Source organism: Pleurodeles waltl, chromosome 8, assembly GCF_031143425.1.
Source record: "Pleurodeles waltl isolate 20211129_DDA chromosome 8, aPleWal1.hap1.20221129, whole genome shotgun sequence".
Lineage (NCBI taxonomy): Eukaryota > Metazoa > Chordata > Amphibia > Caudata > Salamandridae > Pleurodeles > Pleurodeles waltl.
In genome coordinates this window covers 54,807,191-54,820,810 of record NC_090447.1, presented here as the reverse complement: position 1 = coordinate 54,820,810, position 13,620 = coordinate 54,807,191, and the positions used below count along the sequence as shown (strand labels likewise).

Sequence of the window (13,620 nt, the reverse complement as noted above, 5' to 3'; positions counted from 1 at the left end):
TCGTCTTTGGCTTTTTGAGCAAGGCGTTGACTTCAGCGTGTTTCCAGCTTTCCGGTAAAATGGCGGTCTTGAAGGAGCTGTTGATAATGGTCCAGAACTGGGGAATGATGATTTGGCTGGCCTTATTGAAGATGTGGTGAGGGCAGGGGTCTGTGGGAGAGCCGGAGTGGATGGTGCTCATGGTTTTGGTGGTTTCCTCATCATCAGTGGGGGTCCAGGCGCTCAGTACGTTGGAGCAGCAGGGTGCGATGGGTCAACCATGTCAGTGGTGGTGGTGGTGGGAGACGGCGTTGCGAAGCTTCCATGCATGTCTGTGATCTTGCGGTGGAAGAAGATGGAGAAGGAGTCGCATAGGTCGTGTGAGTGGGGAGGGTCGGTGGAGCAGGACTTGGGGTTGGTGAGTTCCCTGATGACGCTGAATAGCTCCTTGCTGTTGTGTGCGTTGTTGTCTATCCGTTCTTTGTAGAAAGATCTTTTGGTGGTCTGGATGAGCTGGTGGTGTTTGAGCATGGCTGATTTGAGGGCGGTGAAGTTGCTCTCTGATTGTTCTTGGCGGCAGGTTTTCTCAGCTTTCTGGCATTCTCGTTTGGTGTCCTGAAGGTCTGAGGTGAACCAGGAGCTTTCTTGTTGACGCAGGTGTTGCTGGTTTTCTTGAGTGGAGCGAGGGTGTTGGCGCAGTCATCAAGCCATTGTTTGAAGTTGAGGGCGGTGGTGTTGGGGTCGTTAGTTTTGGGTGGTAGGGATTGGGCGAGGTTCAAGATCAGCTGTTCCTTGGAGATCTTGCACTTGCGGTGAGGAATCGGATGCTGTTGGTGGTGGGCTTCAGGAAGGAAAAATGAATGCAGTGGTGGTCGGTCCAATGGGGTTCGGTGGTGTGAGTGAAGGTGATGTGGCTGCTGGAGGAGAAGATGGCGTCCAGTGTGTGCCCGGCTGAGTGGGTGGGCGAGGTGAGCAGTTGCTTGAGTCTGAAGTTGGCGAGGTTGTCCAGTAGGGCAACAGAGTTGCAGTCGCTGGTGTTCTCCAGGTGGAAGTTTAGGTCGCTGAGGAGTAGGTAGTCCGAGTCTGCGATGGTGTTGCAGAATTGGAGGCGGGGGCCTGGTGGTCTGTAGACAAGGGTTCCTCTCAGGGTGGCATTGCCGTTGATGTGTATCTAAAAGTGTAGGTGCTCTGTGGAATCCAGGGTGTCATTGGTGTTGGTGGAGATCCTGATGGAGCTTCTGTGCACTATGGTGATTCTTCCTCCTGGTTTGTTGATCCGGTCTCTTCGGGTGATCTTGTAGCCCTCAGGGATGGTAATGGTGATGCCTGGTTCTGAGGAAGGGTTCATCTATGTTTCAGTGAGGAAGGCGATGTCAGGGGTGGCTGACGTGAGTAGGTCCCAGAGCTCCATGGCGTGCTTGTGGATGGAGCGGGTGTTGAGGATGATGCAGCTGAGATGGTTGGGGTGTCTGGCGTTCTTGTGGTGCTTGGTGGCTTGGTTGCAGGAGAAGTGGCATGAGCAGCAGGCAAAGGGTCCGAAGGTGTGCCTGAGGGCAGCCTGGGTGCAGGCGGTCTGCCGGCCGGGGTTGAGTGCGTGGAGCTCAGCGTGGTGTAGTGGCGTCTGGAGGCATGGGAGGTGTGAGGGGCAGGGGGACAGGCGCTGGGCGCAGTCCAGGCGTGGATGGGCACAGACAGGCTTGCCTCAGGGGCCACCATTAAGAAAGGGAGGTGGGAGGGAGGAGCAGCTGGGAGGCAGGAGGGGTGGCGAATGAGGGCACAAGGGGGGCAGGGCCGCAGGGGACGCAGCAGCGGTAACGGGGAACCGGGCAGAAACAGGCAGCAAGCAGAGCAAAACGGGCAAAAAGGCAGAGACAGCAGAAAAGGCAAAAAAGCTGAAAATGGGACAACATGCACAGAAAACAGAAGCAAGATAAACACTCAAGACAAACACACTATACTTACGTATACCACTAGGCACCAGGGATGAGGCGCAGACGGGTGCCTGCGGGTGGTGGAGGGCCTCGAACTCGCGGCAACTGTGAGGGCGGGGTCAGGAGCACAAGGGCAGTCTGGTGGAGCTGCTTGTCGCGCAGAGTGGTTCCTGGCCTTTAGACAGGTCAGGTGTCATGCCCTCCTGGGTCATGCCCTCCTGGAATGCGGTATTGCTTTAAGCAAATTACCTTGGTTGCTTGGGGCACCTCCATTGGGGCTATCTTTAGATGGCCCACCCTTATGGCTGGCACTGAAATGTATCTCTTTGACCTGACATGATAACAACTATCATCCAAATATAAAGTAGAATATCAATTCCCAGTATATATTCTAGGAGGGCCACAATCAAAACAGTATTTTCTCCTTTTGGTGTTCTTCCTATTTTCATCTGAACGGTAATCTGCGTGGCAGGGCTTTGTTTTCCACCCAACCCTGTGATGGTGTAGTGCTGACTGGTAAAATTTTTTGGATTTTCATAAATTAAAGAGGCCTCCGCTCCGGTGTCAACTAATACTCAGACTCTTTGAACATTTGTGTGGTTTCAGTGTGTTTCTAAATCAACATGGGGTCTGTTATCTTTACGAGCCCAACCCTGGTATCCTTTCTGCCAATTATCATGTATTTTTACGATTCTAGCAGAGTTTCATATTTTGTTATTGTAGGCACTTCTTATTAGTCACTATCTGGTAACACTGCCTCCTACAATTACAAGATGGCTTCCATCACAAAATGACTTGGTAGTCCTTTTCCTTAGTCACATGGTGCTTGAATATGGCAGCATATAACAAGTACACATTTCCAAACTAAGATGCTGACATATACGATCCCTAAGTGTATATTCCGCAAGGGCTAGTTTTTGGTGTGATCCACTTTTATAATTTAGTGCATGGGTAGACTATTGTGAGAAAACAGGGCTGATTGCAGAGGCCCCATAACTTTTTGCCACCATTTTCCTCTTTTTGCTGGTGTTTTCCTGACTTTGTTGGTGCCCTGGGTACTGCTAACCAGTCCCAGGGCCTGTGCTCTGTGTAAAATGGATATGCAAATTAGGCTAATTATAATTGGCTAAGTTAACCTACCTATAAGTCCCTAGTATATGGTAGGGCATGTAGGTTTAGGGACCACAGCATAGGTGGTGCACACCTAGGTGCATTGCTGAGGTGCCCAGTGTCATTTTAAAAGCAAGCCTGCCTTGCTGGCTGCTTTTAAATTAAAGTTATATGCAAATTCGACTTTGGAATTAAAGGTACTTCCAAAGTCTTAAACTACCTTATTTTTACATATAAGTCACCCCTAAGGTGTGCCCTATGTGCCCCTAGGGCTGGGTGCCATGTAACTATAAGCAGGGACTTTATAAAAATAGATTTATAAGCCCTGGTGAGGTAAAAACAGCCAAATTCGTTTTTCCCTCATTGAAGTAAATGGCCTTCATAGGCTAGAATGGGCAGACTTTATTTTAAATTTTAAAGTCTCCTTAAATGTTGCATACCAAGAATTTGGTATCAAGTTAATTGTTGTAATAAATCCTACAACTTCCAGTTGTTGGATTTAATATAACTAGTTCAGGTAAAAAGTTTAGACTTTACCTAAAAAGTTGCCAATTTCAGCTCTGCATTGTTTTTGCTGCTGTGCTCTGATTGGCCAGCCTGCAGCAGCTTCTGCCAGGCTGCCTTGATGAGGTGTGAAGTGGCCAGGCTTCACACAAAGGAATGTGCTTGGGGGAGAGAATCTCCCCTCAGCAGATGGTGAGGCAGGAAGGGGGAGGGCTGCCAAACTGGTCTTCAAAGGCAGAGAAGGACATTTGCAGCACCCAGCAACACCCCCACATCCTGCAACCCCAGACAGCTAGGTGCCCCCTTGATTAGATTAGGAGAGGGCAGGAGAGGGGTGTGTTTATGATTTTTAGCCACACCAGTGGGTGGGCTCAGCCAGATGTAACCTCCAAAAATCAGATTCATCCATGTTGGATTTTTAGAGACTGTTGCCTTCTGGGATGGATTTTTGCCACACTTCCCAGGAAGTGGTCATCACAGGGGGACGACCCTGTCCCTGATTGGAGAACCAGGGCCCCCCTGCTTTTCACCCAGGAGCAAGGATAAAACTGGCAGACCTGCACCCACACCTCAGATCCCCTCCAGAATTCAACAAGAAAGGAACTAAAGAAGAAGAAGGACTGCCCTGCTGGACCCCTGGCCTGCACCTGGACCCTGCACTCAGAAGGACTGCACCAGCTGCACACTTGGGCTTCACCACAAGAAGGACTTTGCCTGGCTTCAACTGGTTCAAGGAGGGACTCCCTGTTTGCTACAGGTGAAAAATTGCTAAACCAGAGTCCCCTGCACCAACTCCTGAAGAAAGCGACCAGCTGACCACTGTCCAGTGGCCAAAAAGGAGTTTGCGCCAGGTGCATTCTGGGAGTTGAAGTCCGCACCCCCCAAGGACCATCACAGAACTTCTGGACCCTTGGGGTGAGCTGTGGACCCCAAAAGAACCTTAAAAGAACATCTGGGTGAAGCCCCAGAAGTTTGGAAAAGATTTGAGAATTTTTGGAAAAAAGCTCCAGAGAGGGACCCACCCGCCGCGGAAATTCTAGCCGGCTTGCCTCAACCGCGACCCGGCCTGACTTCGTGGTTCGTCCCGGTAAAGAAAAACATCCAAAAAAGAGACTAAGTCCGAACGTAAAAAGTTGACCGGGACCTCCCAGCCATCGTATCCGAGAAGGGCTCCATGGACGTCGGATCAAGATCCAGGTTTACCCCAGTCGAAGGATTTTCATCTCGAAAAAACGACTAAGTCCGAAGGTAAAAGTCTCCACCGAGGAAACCCACATCGCGTATCCGGACAAGGGCTCCAGGAGGTCGGATTCAACTGGCAGGTTCGTCCCGGTGAAGAAAAACTTCAAAATAAAGACTAAGTCAGAAGGTAACTTTTTAACCGAGGCCTCCCGCGACCTGTAGCCGAGCAGGGCTCCATCGCGGTCGGCCTGAAAGTTTGACTTTGCCCCGGTCGAGGTGCAACCAGATGACCCGATTGGCGCTTTTTGTTTCTAAGCGCTAGAAAAGTAATAATTCTTTAAAAATTCATATCTCCGGTTCCCCTGAACCGATTTTAATCGTTTTTGTGTCATTTTAAAGATAAAAATATAAACTATTTTTATAAATTGGTTTTGGATTTTTAAACGGTTTCCTGTGTTTTATTTAATTACTGTTTTGTGATATTTGAATGCTTTACACTTTGTCTCCTAAGTTAAGCCTTGACGCTCGTTGCCAAGCTACCAAGGGTTGAGCTGGGATTAATTTACTGAGACCTAACTGTACCTATGTGGAGGTTAGTGGCTTGTTGCTAGGTGTAGGTACCTACCTGCCCTACCAATAACCCATTTTCCAACAACTATATTGAAAAGAAAAGAAGTGGGTGATACTTCCATTTCTTCAAGACACCGAGACTCATGTGAGTTTGCTTGGCATCTTCCAAATGTTTTCCATTTAATAGGACCTCACCTGTTGGATTCTCCGTAAGGTTGACACTTGCTTCAAATAGATTGCTAATATGTAGAAGTAGAAGTGAAACTCACTGATTGAATCTCCTGACAGGAGGTGCTTTTCTGCTACTCTCGGCTAAAATTGGTGTGAGTCAAGTGGCCCATGTTAAGTGGACAACTTTGCCACTCGTTTTGTCCTAACAATGTAATCAGCAGGTATTTGATTCCTGGACACACTAAGGTTACTGCTTATTCCAAATATAAATCTTGCCTCAATATGGGATTAGTCACCCTTCCCCTAACTATGAACCTCCATAATCATTTCACACTTATTGGCCATATGGAAATGTTGTAAATGTAAATTATTGAATGGTAATGTGCTCAACCCTTGGATACATTGTGACTACTTAAGGTATGGCTTTTCCCATTGGAGTGACATTGTTTGCCAGCATTCTTTCTAATAAATTAGCAATTTGATGTATAACAATTGTACCAACAAGCAGTCTGTCAAGAACCGGTTTCTAACCAAAGGCATAAAGTTAGAAGGCACGAGGTTAAAGATATGACTAACCAAGGTTTATGGTATCACATTATGTAAACAGTAGTTTCATGGGAATTGTGACAAAAATGCATTCATGGTTTGTTTTTAGAATATTGATTTAATGGTGAAGGTAATGATGATGTAGGGCTCGGATAAACAAAATATAGGATGACAATGCATGGCATCAATATTCATCATTTGCAATGCTAAAAAAAGAAGGGTATTTGGAGGATTATTACACAAAGAGGTAGAATGAAAAACACATTTATTCAGAGAATTGTGTCTTCTTATGCATACTAAAAGGTACAAATAAATCAGTGCATTTTATGATAGGAAAACGATGCTTGAGGCACAGCAGGATGACTGGTCCTGGTACCAAAGCTTGCCTTTGATTATTCTGGAACCTACATGCCTTGTTGCTATGGCCACCAATGTGTTGGCATGTGTTTATTCCATTGGAGGTATCAAGGTTGATGATTTCTCAGGGATATGAATGGATGAAGGTTCTTAATGATAATAATAATTGACATACAAAGCAGTATTTTCAAGATGTAATTGCTGCAATCATGCAATAATTTTAATTTGAGCAAACAGTGTGAAAGGGCAAAAAGGCAGTGAAGTTATTGGTAAGGTGCAACAAAAAACCATGGGGCATATTTACAATGAACTGGTGCAACGCAATGCTGTGCCACAATGGCAGCCCCACAATGCGTCAGTTCTGAAACACAGGGATGCACCATATTTACCAAAATACGGCACACCTATGTGTTTCCCCTAGCACTGGCACTAAATTTAGCTGCCAACACAGACACCCTTGCATGATAGTGCAAGGGTGCCTGCATTGCAAGGAAGGATTTTTTATGTGCAGAAAGGTCTCCCTTCCTGCACTTAAACAATATACAATGGTGATTTGGCACTTCTATGTGCATAAAAGTATCAAATTGGCATAATTAATTGATTGTTTATGTGCAGGAAGGGACACATTCCTGCACACAAACAATCATTCATGGCGGTTTTGCTCTTTCCATGTGTGCTGCAGCATGCAGCACACATAAAAAAAGCAAAAACGAGGATAAATGAAAGCCTTTCTGCTCTTTGCACCATACTAACACCAACCCTGGAGTGGTGTTAGTTTTTGATGCTGCAACAGATTTACAATTCTTGTAAATGGGGGGCAGTGTCAAAAGCAATGGATGTTGCAGTGGAACACCCACAGCAATACCCATTGCCCGCCCCTATGATGCAAAACTGTATTGGGAGCATATTTACAAGGTGGCATTAAGCCACAAAAAGTGGCTTAGTGCTGCCTTGTATATATGCGTGGTGCACAGCTCCACCGGAGCATCACAAAAAGTGACGTTTCGGTGGTGCTATGGGGCTTCTAAATATGCCCAATTCTCAATTGCTGTAAATCAAACTGTACTTTGCAAAGGAGAGGAAAGCATGCATTCTTTTTCCTCATGGCCTGAGAGACTCTGGATCCTGCAGCATCACCTGAGCCTACACTGAGCACTTAGAGAACAGCTCTGGACCGCTACAAAGCTTTCTACCTCCATGGCAGCAGCAGAGTTACAGCGTCTGAGAGTGATGTCTCGGCGAGTAAGCAACTTGGTCCATTAAGCTACTGCATGTTACCCAGTGAACCTTGGCACTCTTCTGTGCCTCTAGAGAACATGAAGTGGACAGGGGACTTATGTTGGATGATGCAGCAAGGGCCTCTATCATCCTGGCCAGACATCAGCCTAATGCCTCCCACACACACATGATGGGAGCAGCGTCTACCACGCAGCAGTATAAATAGCCATCTGACATGCATCGGCCTATCCCAAACCCACCTCTTGATTTAGATACAGCCAGCGTGGCCTTGTGTACAGTCTCCTGGAGTCTGAAGAGTAAAACTGCTAAAGAACTACAACATTCTGTGAGCCACTGGAAATTCAAGTGACTAGACAAATCATAATTACCATACATTGATGCAGAAATTAGGAAAAAACAATAGCTGCAAAATATGTCTTATTTAATGTATGATACATGGCAGGTTCGTACTCAAGCTGTGAGAAACTGTGGATTATTATATGGTGTGAATGTGCAACCTCACCATGCAATAATGACACAATCTCTTATCAGCTCCTGTCACACTCATTAAAGTGTAAATAATTAAGTACCAAAACAGTAAAGAAGAAAATGGAAAACAATAAAAATCAGACTTCTAAAATAGATTATATTTAACTTTACAGCTCATTGGCAACAATCAACCAGAAGGTTGGGGAGATATGAAATGTTTTTAAAACAGCAATAAATCAGTGATTTTCATATGATGCAATAAATCATTTTATCTATGCCATCACAGATTAGGGTTAGCCATGACAAGCATTATTAAAAAGTACCTGACCAGTCTGCAATGGTTTATCACACTCCCAAAGTGCTTCAGTCTGTCCATTTGGGACACTCAACTTACATCCCTAGGTTATTCTGATACTATGTACTAGATACTTATAAGTAAGTTAAGATATGTCAATTGTGTTTAAAATAATTAGGCATACATGGTCATATTTATGGCCAAGTTACTCTTTCTATGTTATTCTGCAGCACACATAGAAAGAGGAAGAAACAAGGAGAAACAGAGCTATTCTCCTCATTTCTCCTCCCCTGTGAAGGTGTGAAATGTTAGCCCATCCACAGGTTTACAAGTTCGTGTAAATCTGGGGCTGCTTTGAACTCCATAGGAGTTGCGTGGGAACACTTTCCTAGGGCAGAGTAACACAATGCAACGAGTTGTGCAGTGTTGCTTCATTCCAAGGTGGCCTTGGCGTGGCTTCATAAATCTGACTTAGCTGTTTGTGACATGAATGTACCATATTGCATTGTGCAAACTTCTCATAAGTATGCCCCACACTTTGTAAAGTTTAGAGCATGGGCAGGAGGGCCTAGTTAACTGATCCAAGTATGTTTTCAGAGAGGGAAAACAAAGAGAACCAGTCAAAATGTTTAGAAGTAAGCATTAAAGAGGTGGCAGTTCTGTACATAACCAATGATAAAACCATGTAAAAATGTCTTCAGAAGTATAAAAAACAAATTGTGTTCTGTATACAATTCATGTATGAGATAAAGACAGTGTGACACATCAAGGGATGCTAGTGTGTACTTTACAAATGTGAAATAGATCCCCAAAAATCCCATGAAAGCTCTCCATGGGGAAGGAGGGTGTTACACCAAACAGCAAATGGAATAAGGTAAGAGACATGCTTCCCTGTTTTGAATTAAGGTGTGATTAACAATCTATTGAACCAGTTACTGACAGAGGCTAATTGAAGTAACCCATGGTTTAAAGAGGGAGGACCGAAAATCCCCTGTAAGTTTATTAGAGACAATGAGTCTGTGTGACAGCTCTGTTGTCAAAACCAATATTTAAAAACAGGATTTTTACCAGATCAGCAGTGTATTTCTCAGACATATTTTGAGTATTTGTACAGTAAAATAAAATAAATACTTGTCATGTGACGCATGAGGTATCTACACAACATCTCAGTGACCTTCCCCTCACTAACATCCATCTTCCTCACCCACCCACTGTCATACCCCAATTGGGGGAGGGGCTCAAGAATAGGCAGTGGACACTAAGCAATATTTGTGGTGGTTGGGGTTCTTTTGCCTTTAGGTTTTAAAGTCTGTCCTAGTATGAGTCAGCTACTGAGCCAAGAACAACCCTTCAAAGGTTGACTCTCAGGGTAGAAAGGGTGAGCAGTCAAAGGCTTTTCTAGGTGTTAGATATGGAAGGCACAGTCTCGGAACACAATAGTCTTTATGATGTTCTCTAATGTCACAGCAAAACATAATACCACACACATTAATGGTAGTTCACTGCATCATTTAATGATCAGTCTACTAGTAATAGTTATGTGCCCTTCCACCTATTAGTTTCTATTATTGTCCTGTGGTGCCTTAGGTATATATGGCATCTAGCAAGAATAACAGGTGTTAGGGAACAACAGGAACTGATGCAAGCACACGTAGGCGACTATCATGGCAGAAAACCTGTTAGTCAGCTCATTAGATCTTGGAAAAAAGTGTTCATGTGAGCTAGGTTACTTCCTCAGATGTATCTCTACATTTCAAGATGCAGTCTTTCAATCTTTCAACTCCAGACTCATGATTCCTGTTTGCAGAGAACTCAGCTTGGCTTGCTGGTTATTTTCATACTGGCAGCATCTTCAGGATTGGTGTAGAATCATAAACTCACCCATCACAAGGGAAGCGTGGATGAATCAATGCTCCAGGCCTGGTTGACTGGTGCTTGTCTTCAGTAGTTGCAGCTTCCTGGCCATGGGGAAAGGTCTCTGACTAAATTTGCAATAAGGGACAGACAAAAAGGGCAGTGCTTGCTTGGAAACATCCTCATCATTAGCAATGGAATGTGTTAATGCACACCTTCTCCTCTACCATCTGCCAAATGGCAGTGCTCAGGTAAACTAACGAGCAAGTCCTAGGTAAAAAGTCCTCATAGAATATCTAAGGGTTTCCTTCCCTCCACGCTTCTGTGTCTGGGCCTCCAGTCTGTAAGTAATACACTTCTACTTCCTTGGCTAGCAGTATCCCATTCTCCATCTTGGTCCATGCTAAACCAGGGAATTTGGATCCTGCTGGTCCCAGTAATCAAACTCTCAGCACACATATAAGGACTTAGATCTGGATGTAGATATGGATGTTACATTTCAGTGGAAATTTTTATGAGTTCTCCCTAGAACACAAAAACTGTCTGCTTAGAAGTATAAGTCTATGAATCCTGGTATGCCAACATCCCAGAACTTTAACAGTAGATTCATGTCATTAAATAGGAAATGTTTGGTGTATGCCCACAGGTCACAGAACAGGTCCTTAAGATTCAAAGGGCACGCTTGATCAGTGTGCAGCCTAGGGGAACAAAAAGTTGGAATACCAGTTTCACTTGCTGTTTGGTTACCCTAAGGTAGGGGTGCACAGCTTTACACTATGCAAGGCACATTCCTAGTCCAGCAGTCACCCACTGGGTCACTTACTCACTTAATCTGGTGACCACATTGTATACTAATTGAATTTGTTGTAGAAGGCTTTTTGAGGCTAAAAGGAAAAGTGCATCATTGTAGCCTACTCTTAATTGTGTTAGAGTATTGACAACAGGAATGTGAAAGTGATTGTCAGAGAAATGTCTAAGAAGATTAATACACCAGAAACAGGTCTTGGCTACTTTCACTACTAGAGGTTTTACTGAATGGTTAGTGTCAATATGGAAACCAAGTGTCAGGGCCCCTAATTCCTCAACTTGAATCTGATTTGATACCGAGAGATCATCCTTGGAACATCATAAGTTTACTGCCAATAAAGGGACCCATACAGAGGCAATGGGTGACGTTTTCACCCCTGTATCGTTACTTAGACCTGTTTAATACCTGCTACACTTATCCAAGAATTTATCAGCCAGGGGCAGGCAGTGTTAGACCTTTCTCTCTAAATTCCCCTGTGCCAACTCATTGTAATTGACATTTAACAGAGCTGAGGTATCATCCAAAATGCTTTTCTCTCAAAACATCTGTGTACATTTGAATACCACATACATATTAATAGCATGAACCCACAACAGCTGCAAAGAACAGCACAGTATCACTTGGTTCAGGCTAAAGGTTGCAAGTAATGAGTGGATCATCATTGAAGACAGCACCCAGAGTCAAATCAAGTGCATGGTCCTTTTAAGTTCAAGCATTTTCAGGATGCCAAGTCGTATTTCTTTCATTTTTCCTCCATAAATTAAGGGATTTGCCACCGGTGGGAGGAGGAGGTATGTATTGACCAGAAGGATGTGGACATAAAGTGGGATATTGTGATGGAATCTATGCAGAACAAGGGAGAACAGTACAGGCACAAATAATAGTGACATCACACACACATGGGCAACACATGTGTTAAATGCCTTGAATTGGTCTTTGCAAGGAAGCTGCAGCACCGCCCTGAGTATCTGCACGTAGGACACACCAATGCATGGAAAATCCATTGCTGCCACTGAAAGTGTGGCTATCAACCCATAGAGATTGTTGACAGTAATATCAACACAGGAAAGCTTTGCCACAGCTATGTGCTCACAGAATGAGTGGGGAATGTGTCTACTACAAAATGACAGCCGAGCTGTGAGTATTGGCAATGCAACAATTAGGCCTCCTGCCCTGAGCAGAATAGCCAGGGCCATTTTTCCAATTAGTGTATTTGTTACAATAGTGGTGTATCTCAGGGGGTTGCAAACAGCTACAAAGCGGTCAATTGCCATACACGAAAGAATGCCAGACTCCACTGCTGCAAAGGCATGTATGAGGAACATCTGAAAGAGGCAAGCACTGAACGTGATGGCTTCATCCTTAAACCAGAATAGGGACAGCATTTTTGGAAGGATGGAAGAGGATAAAACCAGATCAGAACAGCTCAGCAAGGCAATCAATAAGTACATGGGTCTGTGAAGATTCATCACTGTTGATATGGCCAAGAGAAGGGTACCATTCCCTAAGAGAGTAACAATGTAGATGATGCTCAGAGGGACAGCCAGCCAGGCATGGAAGACTTCCAGTCCAGGTATTCCCACCAGAAAGAGATATGAAGGTGTAAATTCAGTTTTGTTGATGGAAGACATGATGGGTCCTACAGTATTTGCTGTTGCCAAAAGACTCAACAAACCTTTGTACAAAAAGAAAGCACAATATAGGGTTCTTTATTTTTGGAGAAAGTCATCTGAGCATGCATTTAAATGATAGCAATTCTGTACATGCAATTATCATGCTATGTCATGGGACATTAAAAGGTGCAGCTTTCAAAACCAAAATGTCCTAAACATGTTTCTAAAAACACAAACACCTGAACTGGCACAAGCTTTACAGTTGCTAGCTACTAGGTGCGCACATATTATATCACCTTGCATTCAAAGGAATGACATCATGTAATTTATTTTACTCATACATTTAATGGTCTTATATGTTTAGACAGCACAAAAAGACATGCAGGTGCTTCATGTCTAAATTCATCTGTACAGTGAGAACCACATTAACAAAATAGAACTTGTGTATGAACAAAATGGGATGGGATGAAGCTTATCAGGGGTGCTGGAGGAGAGCCTCTGATAACTCTATGAATAAGAATCTGTCTTCAGCTGCTGCTTGATGTCAGAAAGGTAAGGCTGGTTTGTAATGTTGGATGGTAAGGATTTCTGTGCCCCATCACGCTCACTGAATATTGGAGAGTCATTGAAAGAATTGTGAGGAAAACAATGGGAGGAGACAGTTAATGGATTTGTTAATTTTGTCAAGTGAAAGGGTATGCTTTAATTTACTAAATAAACCTACGCTAAATCCCAATGACCTCACCAACTCCCATCACTCACCTGGCATGTATCAGCAAGATCATTGAAAAAGCAGTCTATGTTCAACTCCAAGCTCATATTATTGTTAACCATTGAACTGCACAACTACCAGCCTGGCTTCAGATCACAATGCAGCACAGACTTTCACCACTCCACACATTGTGGACCATGACTGCTTGATCACAGATAACAATGACCCCTTTCTCCTGGGATTCACTGGATGTCTCAACTGCTTTCAGCACATCCCACTCT

At 44.3% G+C, this 13,620-nt stretch overlaps 1 protein-coding gene across 1 annotated transcript; it reads right to left on the bottom strand.

The window, feature by feature from the left end:
* Window positions 1-11,694: 11,694 nt before the first annotated feature.
* Window positions 11,695-12,645, bottom strand: LOC138249396 (olfactory receptor 52P1-like). The gene has a single exon (XM_069203356.1). The coding sequence runs from the start codon at window positions 12,643-12,645 to the stop codon at window positions 11,695-11,697; it is 951 nt and encodes a 316-aa protein (XP_069059457.1).
* Window positions 12,646-13,620: the final 975 nt, after the last annotated feature.

Bases quoted from the DNA above. Each gene is read 5' to 3' on its own strand.
- LOC138249396 (XM_069203356.1), bottom strand. From the start codon at position 12,645: ATGTCTTCCATCAACAAAACTGAATTTACACCTTCATATCTCTTTCTG.